Below are 14,563 nucleotides of genomic sequence, written 5' to 3' on the forward strand. Positions count from 1 at the left end.
AATTATTATAGACATTGCGATTGCAATTATTTTTATTTACTAGTATTATATATTACTAGTATCATATTTAATGTTAGATTTTACATTTTTTTACTAATTCGTTAATCCTTGTAGCAGCTTCAAACTTTTTCTCGCACAGCAGGGTAGGCAGAAGGAACCAAGAAAGACATTCTGTTACCCTCTTTCTGATCGATTTTAGAGATATCGCGCGCTGAATGACGGAACTTCGCACCGCGCTTCTACCAGAGAAGGGTTATGAACAAGAAAAACAAAGAACAGACAAACACTGTGCCGCTCATGACCTTATATTTTTTATATTAAGGCCCGTAGGCCCGCTCTCAACTCTGAGATCGATCTTGAGATGCCGTATTAATAATATATAAAAGAAAATAGGCCTAAATACAGTAAAGCTTTACTTAGTGAAGCAGCGTGAAGCAAAAAAATTTAGTATAGGCATAGTAGCCTTAGCCGTCGTATATGCTAAGATACACGTTAATGAGAAGACTGCAACGAAACTTTCCGTCAGAATAATTAACAATGCCTTTGTTATCCTAACTGAGGCTCATTCTCTATGCACCAACGGCAACTGCAAAAATAGTTGGCAACAAAAAGAAAGAGTTCCGAGTTTCCGACATCTTTGTCCAAATCGTTAGCAGTTTTGTAAATGCGAGCTTAGGTAAACTTTTAATAGACAGTCCAAATTTACTTTGTAAGGGGTTTTATATTTGGATTTTAGATGTTTTTACTTTAGCTTTAAAGCAATTTTAATGGAACTTGGACTTCTATTTAAATTAGACATTGTCGAGTGCAGTTTAGACATTTTCGAGTTAAGCTATTTAGATGTAGATATGTTTTGAATTTTATGTGTTCTGTTTTTATTTATTTGTCTTAGCGTAAAATATTATTTTTATTTCTTGTAAATATTAATAGGTAAGAGTTAAATAGTTGAAAATACAAAAATACTATAAATAATATTGATCTTCTCTAAGGACGCTTGTTCTTTGGGCAAATTCAACGCTGGCATATCAAACCTCAAACCCATATGTGAATTCGACCACAGTAGAAATAGAACGTCTTCTTGTTAATTCTTGCGCAACAAGCACTCTACCATCATACACATGTCTGATCCGCATGATTTTATGGTCTTGCTCTAAATCTCGATAATCATAAAATAATGTATAAGCTTATTTTTCTCTTAGAACTGAAGAAGGGAGTTACAGAGATAATCAATAAATTGCTAATTATTAATAAATATTAGCAAAAACCGATATAAACAGTACGACATTTTGATTTTTAATATACTGAAACTCGGCCAAATCTGACTATTGAATGAATTATTTTCATTTCCTTGCTCTCGAAACGCGGCGTTCAGTTCCACCAATCCACCGGCTATGTCTCGTTTCAAATTCGCACAGAAAGTCTAACCTGCCATAGATACAACGTGAAAGTAAAAAAAATACCTTGATCATACAGTAGGAATAGAAAATTTTGTTTCATTTTTTATGAAGACCTAGCATCACTTGTCTCTGTCTTGTTCCTTCGACCTACAACTAGTCTTGAAATTAATTATCCTATATCTTATAAAACAAAGTCGCTTTTCGTGTCTATCTGTTGTTTCTAACTCTTCTTCTTCTAAACCACCCAACGGATTTTGATGCGGTCTTCACCATTAAGTCGGGTGTTTTTCGTAGAAGGTTTATATATAGTTTATTATTTGTACATTCTTATGTAAATTAACATAAATACGATAAATGTATATAAAGTCCTACCCGTTGAGACACTTTCGCGCATGCGCTGCTATAATGGTATGTACTACATGAAAAAAATGTACTGGAGTATTGTTCCTCTTAATAAGATCTACAAAAAAGTCCGCGAGAGCATATTCGTATCTTTTAAGAATAACGTGTAGTGATCATTTTTCTGTCTAAAAATAATAATTTCAATATATTTTTTATTGTGAGGGATATTTTTCCATAATGGTATTAATCCTTATCCTTTAAAATACTTTATAAATTTTCTACGTTAAACGAAGATACAATTTGCTTTTTACAATATTTCGAAATTGCGAATAGTTTTACAGAAAAACGCATTTAATTGTTGACACATCCCGCCGTTGACACATCAGCTGTATGTTACTCAAGTTTCACTTATCCCTTACTCTCAGCATATAAATAAGTACATTAGTTCCGTTGGCCATTTAATGTAGACCAAAACTGTTTTTACTGTTTTTCATTTTAATAACTACTTTAGAAGTTGTTACAATATCAAAAAAATCCTTGCTGCGAAACAGCTCGCCACTCGCCATGGGCCCGCCGTGCCCGCTTGCCTTACACGCATCGGTGGTTCAGTGGTAGAATGCTCGCCTGCCACGCGGGCGGCCCGGGTTCGATTCCCGGCACATGCATTCTATTTAATTTTCCTCACAGGCAGCCACGTCGTGCTTGCTTTTCATCAGGGACAGAATACCCCCTTCAGCATTAACCACAAGCCCGAAAAAAAAAAACCCGGCTGCCTCTATAGCAGCGAAGATTTAGTTAGATGCGTTTGCACGTATTGGATAATTGGAGTTGAATGTATTATTTAAGCGCGATATATTTGGTTTCACATTTTTTGTAGTAATTAGTAGTAGGTAGGTTGTTGTTTATAATTTCTTCCGTTTAAAAATAGTCATTTAACTATCTAAAAATAGTCATTTAAATATATTTTAATAAGTACTTGAAAAGATTAGTAGCACAGATTTAAAATTACGGTACCTACTAAAAAATTCTTGCTGTGTAAAACAATTGGAAAATCCTTATTGAAACTACAAAAATGCGGGTTGCATTAGGGTTTAATTATTTTTCACATTATCTTAAGTGCTTTGCAAACATACATTACATGAATAATCCAGTAGTTAAAGCGGGCGTAGCCGCAAGAGGGTCGCTAGTACATAATAATGTTACCATTTAGCATTGTTATTACGTTTCCACTGTTAGCATACTCCATGTTAGCGGGTTAATCGTATAAATCCTTTATTAATTATACCGCACAAGGCCGGGTTCATTAGAGTAGCAGATTCGATTAGTAAATTAGTACCACGTTGAGACTCTCTAATCATGAACCGCTTTATAATAACTATCTGAATAGCAAATACATCTATTTACATATATATATGTATATATTCTTGGTCATATGTTATATGCTATACTAAATTGTTTAAAGCAATATTGCTGCTTCATATATGGATTGGTTAACAGCCTATTAAGCAAATACTCAGGAGAGATATATAACTTTTTTGAAAAACCCTTCAGTATACGTTTATTATCAAAAAGATTTATAATCTCGCTCGGGTTTAAATATTCTTGTTTTTTTTTAATAATTTGTGTTCTGTATGAAATAAAATAGGGGTTTATTTAGTATTTTTTTATAGTTTCGAATAGTATAAAAATTTACGAGTGTATAACGGGCTAAAACGAATTTAACAAGTTCACTGTCTAAGCTGACGTTATATTTCTATCTTTTATGGAAATAATATTAGGTACAGAAGCTAACACACATTTATCAATATATACTTAGGACACTAAACTGAAACTAAAATTATTTTTTAATTACGAACATTCCCGCTTGTGAGTTTGAAGCCACAACCATCGTATGTCAGTCCTTAGTCGTGATGGCCTTAATTTATTTTGTATATAAAAGTAATTAAAATTTTTTAATTAATATTTTATTTCCAGGTCGTAGAACAAGATTATATAATCACGGTGCCGTCATGACGCTGCACTGGTGGATGCACTGGTTTTGGGTGACGATGCTCGTCATCATTATAGGTGGGTTATGTTTTATACAATTTTTTTATAAAATAGTTGATACGTATTTGTATATTTTGAGATTTAAGATGGATTCAATTATTTCATTTCTATATCTTATAATGTGCTTGTATTACATAAAAAATCTGTCAATCTCTATAATAAAAATGTTATTAATTTTATTATTCTTATAAGAGTAAGTACCACCCACATATTAAAATTTCTCAAAAATCAATATAGATAATTTAGATAGTATCGAAATATATGTTGCATTATTTTAATCATACCTACTCATGTCATACATCGGTTAGGTAAATATATTTTGACAAACACGAGAGTGACGGGTGCATCCGGTTGCTAAATGCTTATTATCGTGGAAGGCACAACAAAATTGTTTCAACATATAATGCCGTGAAGCAATTAGTCGTGATGGATCTTCGTGCCAGCCTCATTATCTGCGCCAAAGCCTTGTCGTCGCGATACAAAAGAACCACGTCTTTGTAATAAAATGGAGGCAGACCATCTTTGTCAAGAGTAACAAGCTGGCCTAGCTTCTGGGAATAGAAAAATGTTAAAAATATTGTCACATCGTTAGGTTATAACCATATATATGAAACTTAATTTATTTACAAGAGTAGCACTTAAAATATAAATATAGCTAATAATTTATATGAGTTTGATTGAATTGAAGAAAAAAAATTGATGAGTTGATGGAATCTGCAGTCCTTTCTGTTGTGCAGGAATATTGAATTCCAATTGATAGTACCATTTTTATATAAAGTAAAATAATTAAAAATACATATCTTATATTATTTTATAAAATTGATATATCTTATGTTATTTTATTATATTATGTAATTGAAGAATTCATTTGGTAGAACGAACTAATCGCAGGGATGGCTTGGTCAAAATTGGATATTTTTGTGGAATAGTTCCTTTATCGAGAAAAGTTATAAATGTTTTATTAGACAGAACATGTTAATGCGGCGTTGAGTAAGAGAGAAACGGAGTGACTTAACACTAGGTTCCCTCTGCCTACCAAGCTGTGTGCGGGATACAGCTTGAAGCCGATATATTTTATTTATTTATGTTAATCATTCCGATGTCACCCACTCTAGTTACGGGTTAGTTGTTGTTGCGGGAGGTGCGCGAATAGAATAATAATATTAATAGAACTAATGATATTATCATTAATTTTATATTAATGTCTAAAGTAAAAGTGTTGATATTCAGCTGTTGCCTTTTTAAACATTAATCATGTATTTTGTTTTTTAATACGATCGTTCTTGTTTTCGATAGTGTTTTACTGACTGCTCCACTTTCACTTAACATACGTTATCGGCCCCACAGAAATTAACTATAGCTAAATATTTTAAATGTCTTTATATGTACTTCTTTTAAAATTTTATAGCGTTATATATATTATCGTGTAAACAATGAAGCTTTTAACTCCTTCCTCCCTTCCTTTTTTTTCCTTCATAAATAAAAATATAAAGCTGTCTTAGTGCAATGGGAATGTGTTGGTTGTGAATTTGATTTCAGATTTGGGATCATAATTATATTTAAATTATTTTCATTTCCCGCTTTGGTATACAAAGCACGTCGTTGAGATTCGAGAAGATTAGAAGGTGCGTGGGAAATGGAGTGATAAATCACTAGGCGTTTTATGCCTCCAGCCTGCCATATGGAGGAAAAGTATGAATTTGCGAAATATTTTTGTATTCACATCAACTACCGCCTGTAGTTAGCCGCCTGCCTGGTAATAAGAAGAGAGACCTGTTTCAATGGCCAACTAATTTACCTGAACTTTAAAACACCTCCAGAGCATTTTTCTGAACTTTATCTTCAATAGACTATTCTAAATATCTAACAGCTTTATTGTTTACTATTTTCAATAGTAGATGTTTATAAACAATCTTGGATTACATCATTTCTATGCTCGTTTATTAATTAAAACAATTTCTTTTGTGTACTATGATATTCCATTCCATTATGTGGATATACGTGTAATTTGATATTTAAAGTAAAGGTCAGATAGGCAAAACGTGACCGGAGCTTATAGGGTATACCTGTAACGTCAAATATCTCTTTGAGAAACTTACACGTACTCGTGTAATGCTGGTTATCTATATTAGAATATAAATTATGCAAGCATTTTAATATATTGTGAGTTATTGTTTTCTTTTACTTTGCGTTGTATTCCGAATATGATAGGGTGGGCAGAGGGAACCTGTTGTTAAGGCGACACTCCGTTCACCAAGCACCGATCAATTTTGTGTGTTAAATGCCGCGAGTAGGCGGCTATGGGCTATGGTCCTGCTAGTGCTAGTGTATGTGACCTGCTAGTTAATGGTATCCAACGCTATAGTATCGAACTTAAACTACGACCATAAAGTAAAAAATTGGAGTTAAGACGTTAAGACATTCCGTTCCCAAATTTCTGCCTAATTCTCGAGCCTTTGCGTGTTTAGTGGCGGAACTCTACTTGTCTACCAGAGCGGGCAAACGAGATTAAATTTACAAGTATTTACTTAGTAAAGAAAATATTTTTCCATAATAAAATAAAATATGTTTTCATATAAATAATATTTAATGAAAACATAATTTAATAAATAATATTATAAAAATGGATTCTGTCGTCATTGTTTAATATCATTAGCCTTGACTTATGCATGTATGTAGGTGTAAAATAAACCTCTTACCGAGAAAGGCTTCCGGTGAGGGATAAACATAAACAGATTACACGCGAAGTGAAATGTGAGCAAAGGGTAAATGAGTGTTTGTGATTAGATATTAGTTTCAATTGGATTTCAAAATTGGTTAAAAGTGTTTGAATATCTTTTAATTTTAATGCATAGGTTATTTGGTTTTCTTTTACTAGTTTAGCCGAAAGCTTAGAATAGGTAAATAATATAGAATAGGAATAGGTAATAATAATAGAATAGGTAAATGGACATATCTAGTACTGAAAATAATTTATGCTACTGCTATTATTTAGTTTGACTTCTCAAATTATAAGCTCTCACTGTGTTGTAATAATTAACCCGTCCCGTCTTTGTAAGTCACTAATTAAAGTTAGTGAAAATGAAAAGTTTTGGGCGCAACTTATAACAAATATTTTGAAGTTCTGATCAAAACCAACAAGCCCTACAGAAGAATTATTATTATTTGGTTGAATTACAGAGGTTTCTTAACTCAAATATATTTCATATCGGCAACCGACAGTCTCTAAGAGAAACCTTCGGCGTGCCATTATAAGTGAACTTTGACATTTCCATGGAATTTCAATAAATAACAAATTTTGTAACACGTCGTTCAAACGTTACGTTTAAAAGCTCTTTGTGTATATTGGGAACACAATATTCTCTTTTGACTAAAAGTAACCAAATTAAGTATTTCTGTAGTTAAGTGCATGAACGTAGGAATAGGGATGGGGGGTTAGTCTGTGCCCACTCCAGAAAAGTACTAACAAAAAAAAATTATGTTGAAAAATTTAGACTATTCGAAAATCCTTCTATAAGTCTTAATTTGAGTAACATGGCTAATAAATAAATCATTATTTCAATTAGGTAATTCCCAGAATAAATATACAGATGTCAGATAAGGTTTTATTAAAACAGTTGCTTACATTAATTTTGGATTTCTCCTTCAGAAAGGAACGCATAATTTCTTTACTAGCATATAATTCTAATGGCGTAATCGAGAGCGTCAGTGTGAGCCTTACAGGGATGCACCTTATTAACAATCAGGTCCCACGCGTCTCGAGGGCATCGATGAACTAGTTAGGTAACCTCGTAAATTGCAACCTGTTCGTTTAATATAAGGTGACTCTTAAACTGGATGTTAAGGGTTTGATTCCCGCGTACAACTGATATTTAATTTTGTATGAAAACAATCAGTACTAGGCTTTGTACTATTCGGTCCGCCCAGGATCGCCCGTAGCAGGAAAGTCCGTTAAAATATCAACAGCGGCTATTATCATTTTATAAAGTTAAATATAGGTTAAAATATGGTCTTCTTGTTGGACGGAATCGAACCAGTGACATTCGAATAAGAATTGGAATCGATCACTGCCAGGCCAGTTAATGGCACACATATCACAAAGTAACGTCGTAGTAACGTAGATATGATTTGTCATTGCAAAACCATTGCATGAGATTGCATTTATAGTGGACAAGCATCACATTTATATTCATCTAAATTTTAAACGTTCTATTTATTTCCTTTACTAAATCGATGTTGGGTACTATATAGTAATTTTTTAAATAATTTCTAACGATATTGTATAGTGTTTGTATAGATATTGTATCGATACCAAAACTGAAGTAATTTAAACAGAAAAATACTTCTTCTTCGGGCAAATAAGTCTAATTTATATTTATTTATTAGTAAAAACATTTCTTTTATCTTTACGCTTTTGCCCGAACATATCAAGTAGGCCAAAAGCATCCAGTGTCAAGACACACCCTTCTCTATTTTCCGCCTAAATTCAAATAATTTCGTATTAAATGGCGAAACAATGCCGCGCTTTATCTTGCCAGAGAAAATAAAAAAGTATTAGGTACTTTTTACGAATAGTTTTAATAAAGATATTAGTTGTATTTGTATTTACATGCATATGTGTAGTGAAACAATTAGTTAATTGTATGTTCTGTTATATTCGAATAAAAGGTTTTTATTTTTATTTATTTTTTATTTTTTTTATACGAGGCGACTGACATAGGCGTGTTAATTTTTCATAACAAATCATTAAAATAATTAAACGAATTAGTGTTTATTTCGTAAGAACAATTACAATGTTCCGACCTGTCAATAAAAAAAATCTATCGTGCAATAATTCAATAATTAATTAGTCTACAACGAAACATTTTTATAAAGAGATTATTTTTAATAACTCATCTTAATAACATAGTTATTTAGTTGGCAAAGTAAATAAACAGAAACTTTAGTTCGAATTGAATCGAACCAGCTTAATTATTCGCACGCAAACTGACTACCCGACCTTGGGCGTGGCTTGGGTCGCTATGTGTAATGTGTTAAAACAATCCTTCCTCTAAACATTTAAATACAATCGAAATTTAACCAAAAATTAAGTAAATAGATAGTTTATCTTAACCACATACTGTTTCAGATAACAGTATATTAAAAACTTAAAAGAAATAATAAAATACAAAACGATACAATAATAACAAATATACTAACAATCTTATTCTAAGTAATTATATTAATTATAAAAGACCTCCTTTTCATTTGCTCTACTTACTTAGACTTTAGATATCTTAATATATATTCATTTTATTAATAAAATTTCTTGTGATCCAAAATCAGTTCTTGGGTGTATTTATTTATAGTCTTAAACGCCGTTCTAAGTACTGAAGCAATTTTCTTTGCTGTAAATATTATTTTGACCTAAAAATCAAGAAATTGTTTCACAATACCAATTTGTATTCCAGTGATTTATCCATGTTGCCTTTCCTTTTTGCAATAAACAAGGCTGTACGAAGGCTGCGGAAAAAACAAACAGTATAATCCACTTTTAAAGCCAGATAACGACAACTTTATCCGTTGGTTTCTCAATGACAATTGCCTACTGTAACTTCAAATGCGACACAGTAATTAGGGAGTTCCTGTATTTATTAAACTACGAAAAGTTTTTTTTATTTTTATCTTAGATTTTTATCTTATCGTATTTTTTATATGTAGAATCCATTATGCTTTAAGAAATTGTGATAGCTAAATCGAACTGTATACTTTGTGATCACACTGTGAAAATATAAGACTAAAATTATTATTTTTTAACTTACAAACAAGCAGTGTTAGATTCCGCGGTCCACCGGTCAATACGCAATGTCGTGAAAATTGGGTGGACAAAGTGTTTTAACATTAGGTACCCTTTTGAGGTGCGGTGCTATGTGGTATTATTTACAGTACCCATAAAGCTGGCCTCTGCAGCAATAGTCCCCAGCTAAATATAACGAGGTCACAATAGATTTCTCGCTGATATGTATTGTCTTTGTAAAATATCATCACAACTTCTTGTCTTGTTGTCACAATTTATGAAGCTTCCACAAAAGATGGTGTCCGACGATGATCAAGTTTGACGGCTTAAGTTGCCGTGAACTGAGTTAATACAAAATTATTATGCTATAAAGCGGGCACCAGGAAATTGCTAATGGTGAAACTTGACTATACTGAACTACTTTAAGCGATTATCATTAGTTTTACTGTAAAATAAAATATAAGATCATTTATTATTTACTCAACAAGCAATGTGCTTTTAGAATTCGGCGGAAAACACTAGGTTCCCTCTGCCTACTCTGCTGTTTGCGGAATACAGAGTAAAGCTGATATTTGATTTACAAAATCGATATATTACATAACATTCTTTAGAGTTGAATTTAAAGTTACAATAACTTTTTTTAGCTTCACGCTTTTTTAGCTTTTGTAACTATTGGCGTATCTAGAGATATTTTCCGGGTGGGGCTGGATTTTAGCTATTAACAGATATGTTCGTGTAAATTTCGTTCTTTTTAGTTTATCGGTGCAAATTGTGTTGTAAGTAAAATTATTACTGGGGTGGGCACTAGACTGGGGTGGCGAACAGAGTGTCATGACACTAACTTCTCTGTCTATCTTCCTATAGGTATGCTAAATAAAGCGTAAAGCGTGTAAAATAAAAAAAATAAGCAACCTTCTTTCTCTTTCTTTTAATCTTTTTAATACATATACGGTATTATACCAGCCGCTGATTTTTAATCTTGAAAATATTAAGAGACAGCTACTGGAGCTATGCTGCTTATTTTTTCAGATAAAATTTATTGTGCTATTTGCAAAATGAATATAAATTACATGCTTTGCATGACTTGTCTCAAATATTTCATCCGGACAACAACCAATGCTTCTTGCGTTCATGGTTCATTATAATCATGTTTTTTTTTCCAAACTTGTAGTATAGCTTGCAAGAGGGACTTGGTTCATAATTGGTGACTGACAAATCGTAAGTAGTCATAAGAAGTGTAGGTTCGTTACCCGACTATGACTAATATTTTTGCGATTGTCTTTGTTCGTGCATGTTTCAAAGTATGTCTATAGCCTTATGATCATAATACAGACTCCGGTATCTGTACTTTCCAATTATCTAAATATTTGTTTATGTAATATGTACCTGTTTCCATTCCAGCGAGCACCGGGACAAACCTGGCCGCACCCCAGTCAGAAGAAGTGCAACATTCTGCCCCAGACTTTGAAGTAGACCAACAATTTGCAGACAGACAAGCGAGAGCTATGTATTTCACCAAAACACCTGTTGCGACTGCAAGACCGCTTTTCGGAAATGAGACTAATATTCCACCACCGAAAACAGTAAATATCACCCAAAAAAATACAACATTGACAAATTCTACGAAAATTCAACAAATACAGTGGACGCCCGTGAACACTACGGATAATGTATCCATAATCGCCCTTCCAGACTCTAATATAACTGAATACGCCAACGTGACTGAAAATCACAACTCAACGTTTCCATCTAAACGGCGTAATTTGACAAGACCTGATTTTATTAAAGAGGACCTTAGCTTGGAAGGCATTTCGGAGAGTCGTATTGTGACAGAAAAACCGCTGTCATTAGAGACGACGTTTCTACAAACTAGAATTCCACCAAACGTGGAATCTTCTAGAAGGATAATTGACGACGGTAGTATGGACACGGGCGTCATAGCGGGTATCTCTTTTGCGGCGTTGGTCCTCGCCGCTTTGGTCGGTAGTACTGCATTCGTTTTGTACCGCAGGCGGTACTTAAACAAGCCTCAAACGTTGAACGACAAATGCTCCAATCCCGATTCGAGTGGATATCTTGATGATAGCACTATCAGGGTATGTTTTTTCAGCTTTCAGCAAAAAATACTTATTTATAAAAATTAAAATAAAGTACAAGTGGCTATATTAACTATACAATTTAAACTTTCAGGATAACTCCGAGGAGATGTACAGTTTGGACAACGATTCATTCTTGAATTCGCTTGAAGCTATGACCATTCAGAACTACTGGACTGACACGGTGAAGCATACCAAATTATAAAAAAAATATATTATTGACAAACATAAATTTGTAATATTTAGAATAGACAAAGAAAACTATTTAGTGTTATAGTGATGTGTTACTTAACTAAAAGTACTACAATTTTACTATTCTCAATTTTTTTAGTGTTACAATTATGATGAATATTCGGTATTTGGCTTATATGGGTGTCGTTTTTGTGAAAGAATAATGACTTTCGAACAGAATTGCTTCCATGTGCTAAATCAAGTTTAAGTGATACATACAACCCAGTTATACTTACATGAAATTAAATTTATTATTGTGCTTACAAAGTAGTTACAGTAAAGCGTGTGGCAATAGTATTATTATTGTTACACTTTTACTAAAACGCTTAAATAAAATTTCATTAAACATAAAAGTTTCTGACACGTGTGTTATGTAGGAACATTATTTGTTATCTGCAGTAATTTTTAAAAAAAATAATTTATTGTTAAAAGCTTAATTTTAAGAAATAAATTACCTGTTTCCATTTCTTATTTTAATTACTGTACCCTTATTAAAATGACGAATAAAAATTCATACATCAAATTCATTATCATAAGGGATAATTTGACATTACCAAATAATAATGTTGACAAAAATAAAAAAAATATATTGACATTTTAATTTTAATCATTTCCATGATCAAATGAATAATAAATATTAATTTAATTAAATCACCTTGAATAAACGTTTTTAATGGTTAGTAATATATATTGATTATGTAATTTTATATCTATGGTAATACACTTTAACTAATTTAAGATGTTAAATAGAATAATTCAATAATATTTTTCCATATTAAATTTCATAGATATAAATGTGAATATCATAAAGTTTAGGAAATGAGTAAAAATTAAAAACGTGTATTATTTTAGTTTTTTAACAATTGATGTGTATATTTAATATTATTTAACTTATATTACATGTTATTTTAAATTTACCTGTAAATAATTTTAGTGCGATTGTGATAACTTGTACTTAGGTATGATTTATTTTTTAATTTGAATTTTAAGATACAATAACCAGTACACCTTTGTGAAAATTAGTTAAGTAATAAAAATGTTATGTTGTAAAATTTTTACTGAAGGAAATGTCCGAAACCGGATTAAATTGTCGTTTAATATATTTTTTAATTACATTTTTCGCTATTATTTTTATACGTTATTAGTTTAATGTTTTTTTATTTTAAAAATATTTTACAAAAATATTCTTATGGTTTGAAAATATAAGCACATAAACAAAGAAAATAAATATTGATATCTTATAGTCTTAAGAATATGATCTCAGTATTTCATTTGTAAGTTGATATAAAAATAATGTAGCTTTAAATACTTGTTTGTGTTATTAAATAAAATATTATAAAACAATTTCAGTGAAATACTAAAAAGAATTAATTATTATGATAGTAAAGACGCTGACAGTAACATTTTTTAAGCTTTATACTGTATAAGTATAGTGCATATACCAGGATAGACAGGAAGAGGGTAACTATCTTTATAGTGTTAAAACACTCCATTCCTCACACACTGCCCTTTTTTCAAGACATTGGGTGTTGAGTGGTAAATATAAATGTAAATTCTTCTTTAGTCCGTTTTAAGTCTTCATGTTTAATACTAAAAATCATTATCACCTGTCAGTATTCTTGCTATTGTAATTTGTATAATCATAAAATTTAAAAAACATAGAAATTTAAATTGTGTAACTTGCAATCCAATGTATATGAAATATTTAAACATTAACATAGAAACTTTTATATAGTTTTTGTTATAAATTTATGTAATTATGTTTATATAAAACTCTGTTTAAATTGATTCATTAAAATTTAATTTTGTGATTTATTTCCGTCCATTTTTTTCTGTATTTATTTTTTTAAATTGGTTTGTTTATATCATTGTTCTTAATGTACATAGGTATTATGTTGTATACTTAAAAATACAGCTCTCGCATTTTATAGACAGTTTTAGTAACTTTTACCTAAGCTTTTCTTTTGTATATAATAAAGTTTTATTCTGGAAGTAAATATTTTTAATATTTTTTGTATAGGATTATTTTTATTAAATATGTGTAGTATTTATTATTACGGAAGTTTTAATTGTATATTAACATAAATGCAGTGATAAAACTAAAGTAACTAAATAATATTTCAAAGGTAATTTAAAATGAAACTTTAAATTTGTTTGTAAAAATAATTATGTATTTGATGTGAAATCGATTATTGTATTAGCTAAGTGAATTATATTGAAATTATCAGTACTCCACTTTATTCTAAAATACAATACTAATGACTTATACTTAAATAGAATATTTATATCCATTGATATATTCATAATAAACATTCAACATCATATCACAAGGTAATAAAAATACTAAATTCAGCCTAAAAAAATGAATTGCCATTCATTACTACTATAAAAATTGTAAGTAAATTGAATTTTAAATAATATATTCTAATTCTATTAATTTGTAATTAGAAAAATCGAGAAATTGAGTTGGTCTTATGTGTGAAGTAGATTATTTTTGTAAAGGCAATAAGACCCCAAATAATTTGTCTGAATGGAGTTTAATTTAGTTGTGGAACAAAATATTATATCAGACTAATGTATTAAATTTATTTTTAATTTAAAACGTGTTTTAATCAGTTTTATTTGTTTTTTTATAGAACCTCTTTGTCTGAATATTTAATATTGCTTTGCTT

At 30.8% G+C, this 14,563-nt stretch overlaps 1 protein-coding gene across 6 annotated transcripts in view; it reads left to right on the top strand.

The window, feature by feature from the left end:
* The window catches only part of LOC146535427 (uncharacterized), a 63,622-nt gene extending 49,129 nt beyond the window's left edge, over positions 1-14,493 (top strand). For all 6 annotated transcript variants that reach the window (XM_085192217.1, XM_085192218.1, XM_085192219.1 and 3 more), the window contains 3 exons: positions 3,714-3,806; positions 10,966-11,660; positions 11,755-14,493. In XM_085192217.1, the coding sequence (XP_085048343.1) occupies positions 3,749-3,806; positions 10,966-11,660; positions 11,755-11,865 (864 nt within the window). In that variant the 5' untranslated portion in view covers positions 3,714-3,748 and the 3' untranslated portion in view covers positions 11,866-14,493. The remainder of the gene's footprint in view (positions 1-3,713; positions 3,807-10,965; positions 11,661-11,754) is intronic.
* The last annotated feature ends 70 nt before the right edge of the window (positions 14,494-14,563 follow it).

This window comes from Heliconius melpomene, chromosome 10 (genome assembly GCF_056956725.1).
Source record: "Heliconius melpomene rosina isolate 202511_hmr_F chromosome 10, ASM5695672v1, whole genome shotgun sequence".
NCBI classification, from domain to species: Eukaryota; Metazoa; Arthropoda; class Insecta; order Lepidoptera; family Nymphalidae; genus Heliconius; species Heliconius melpomene.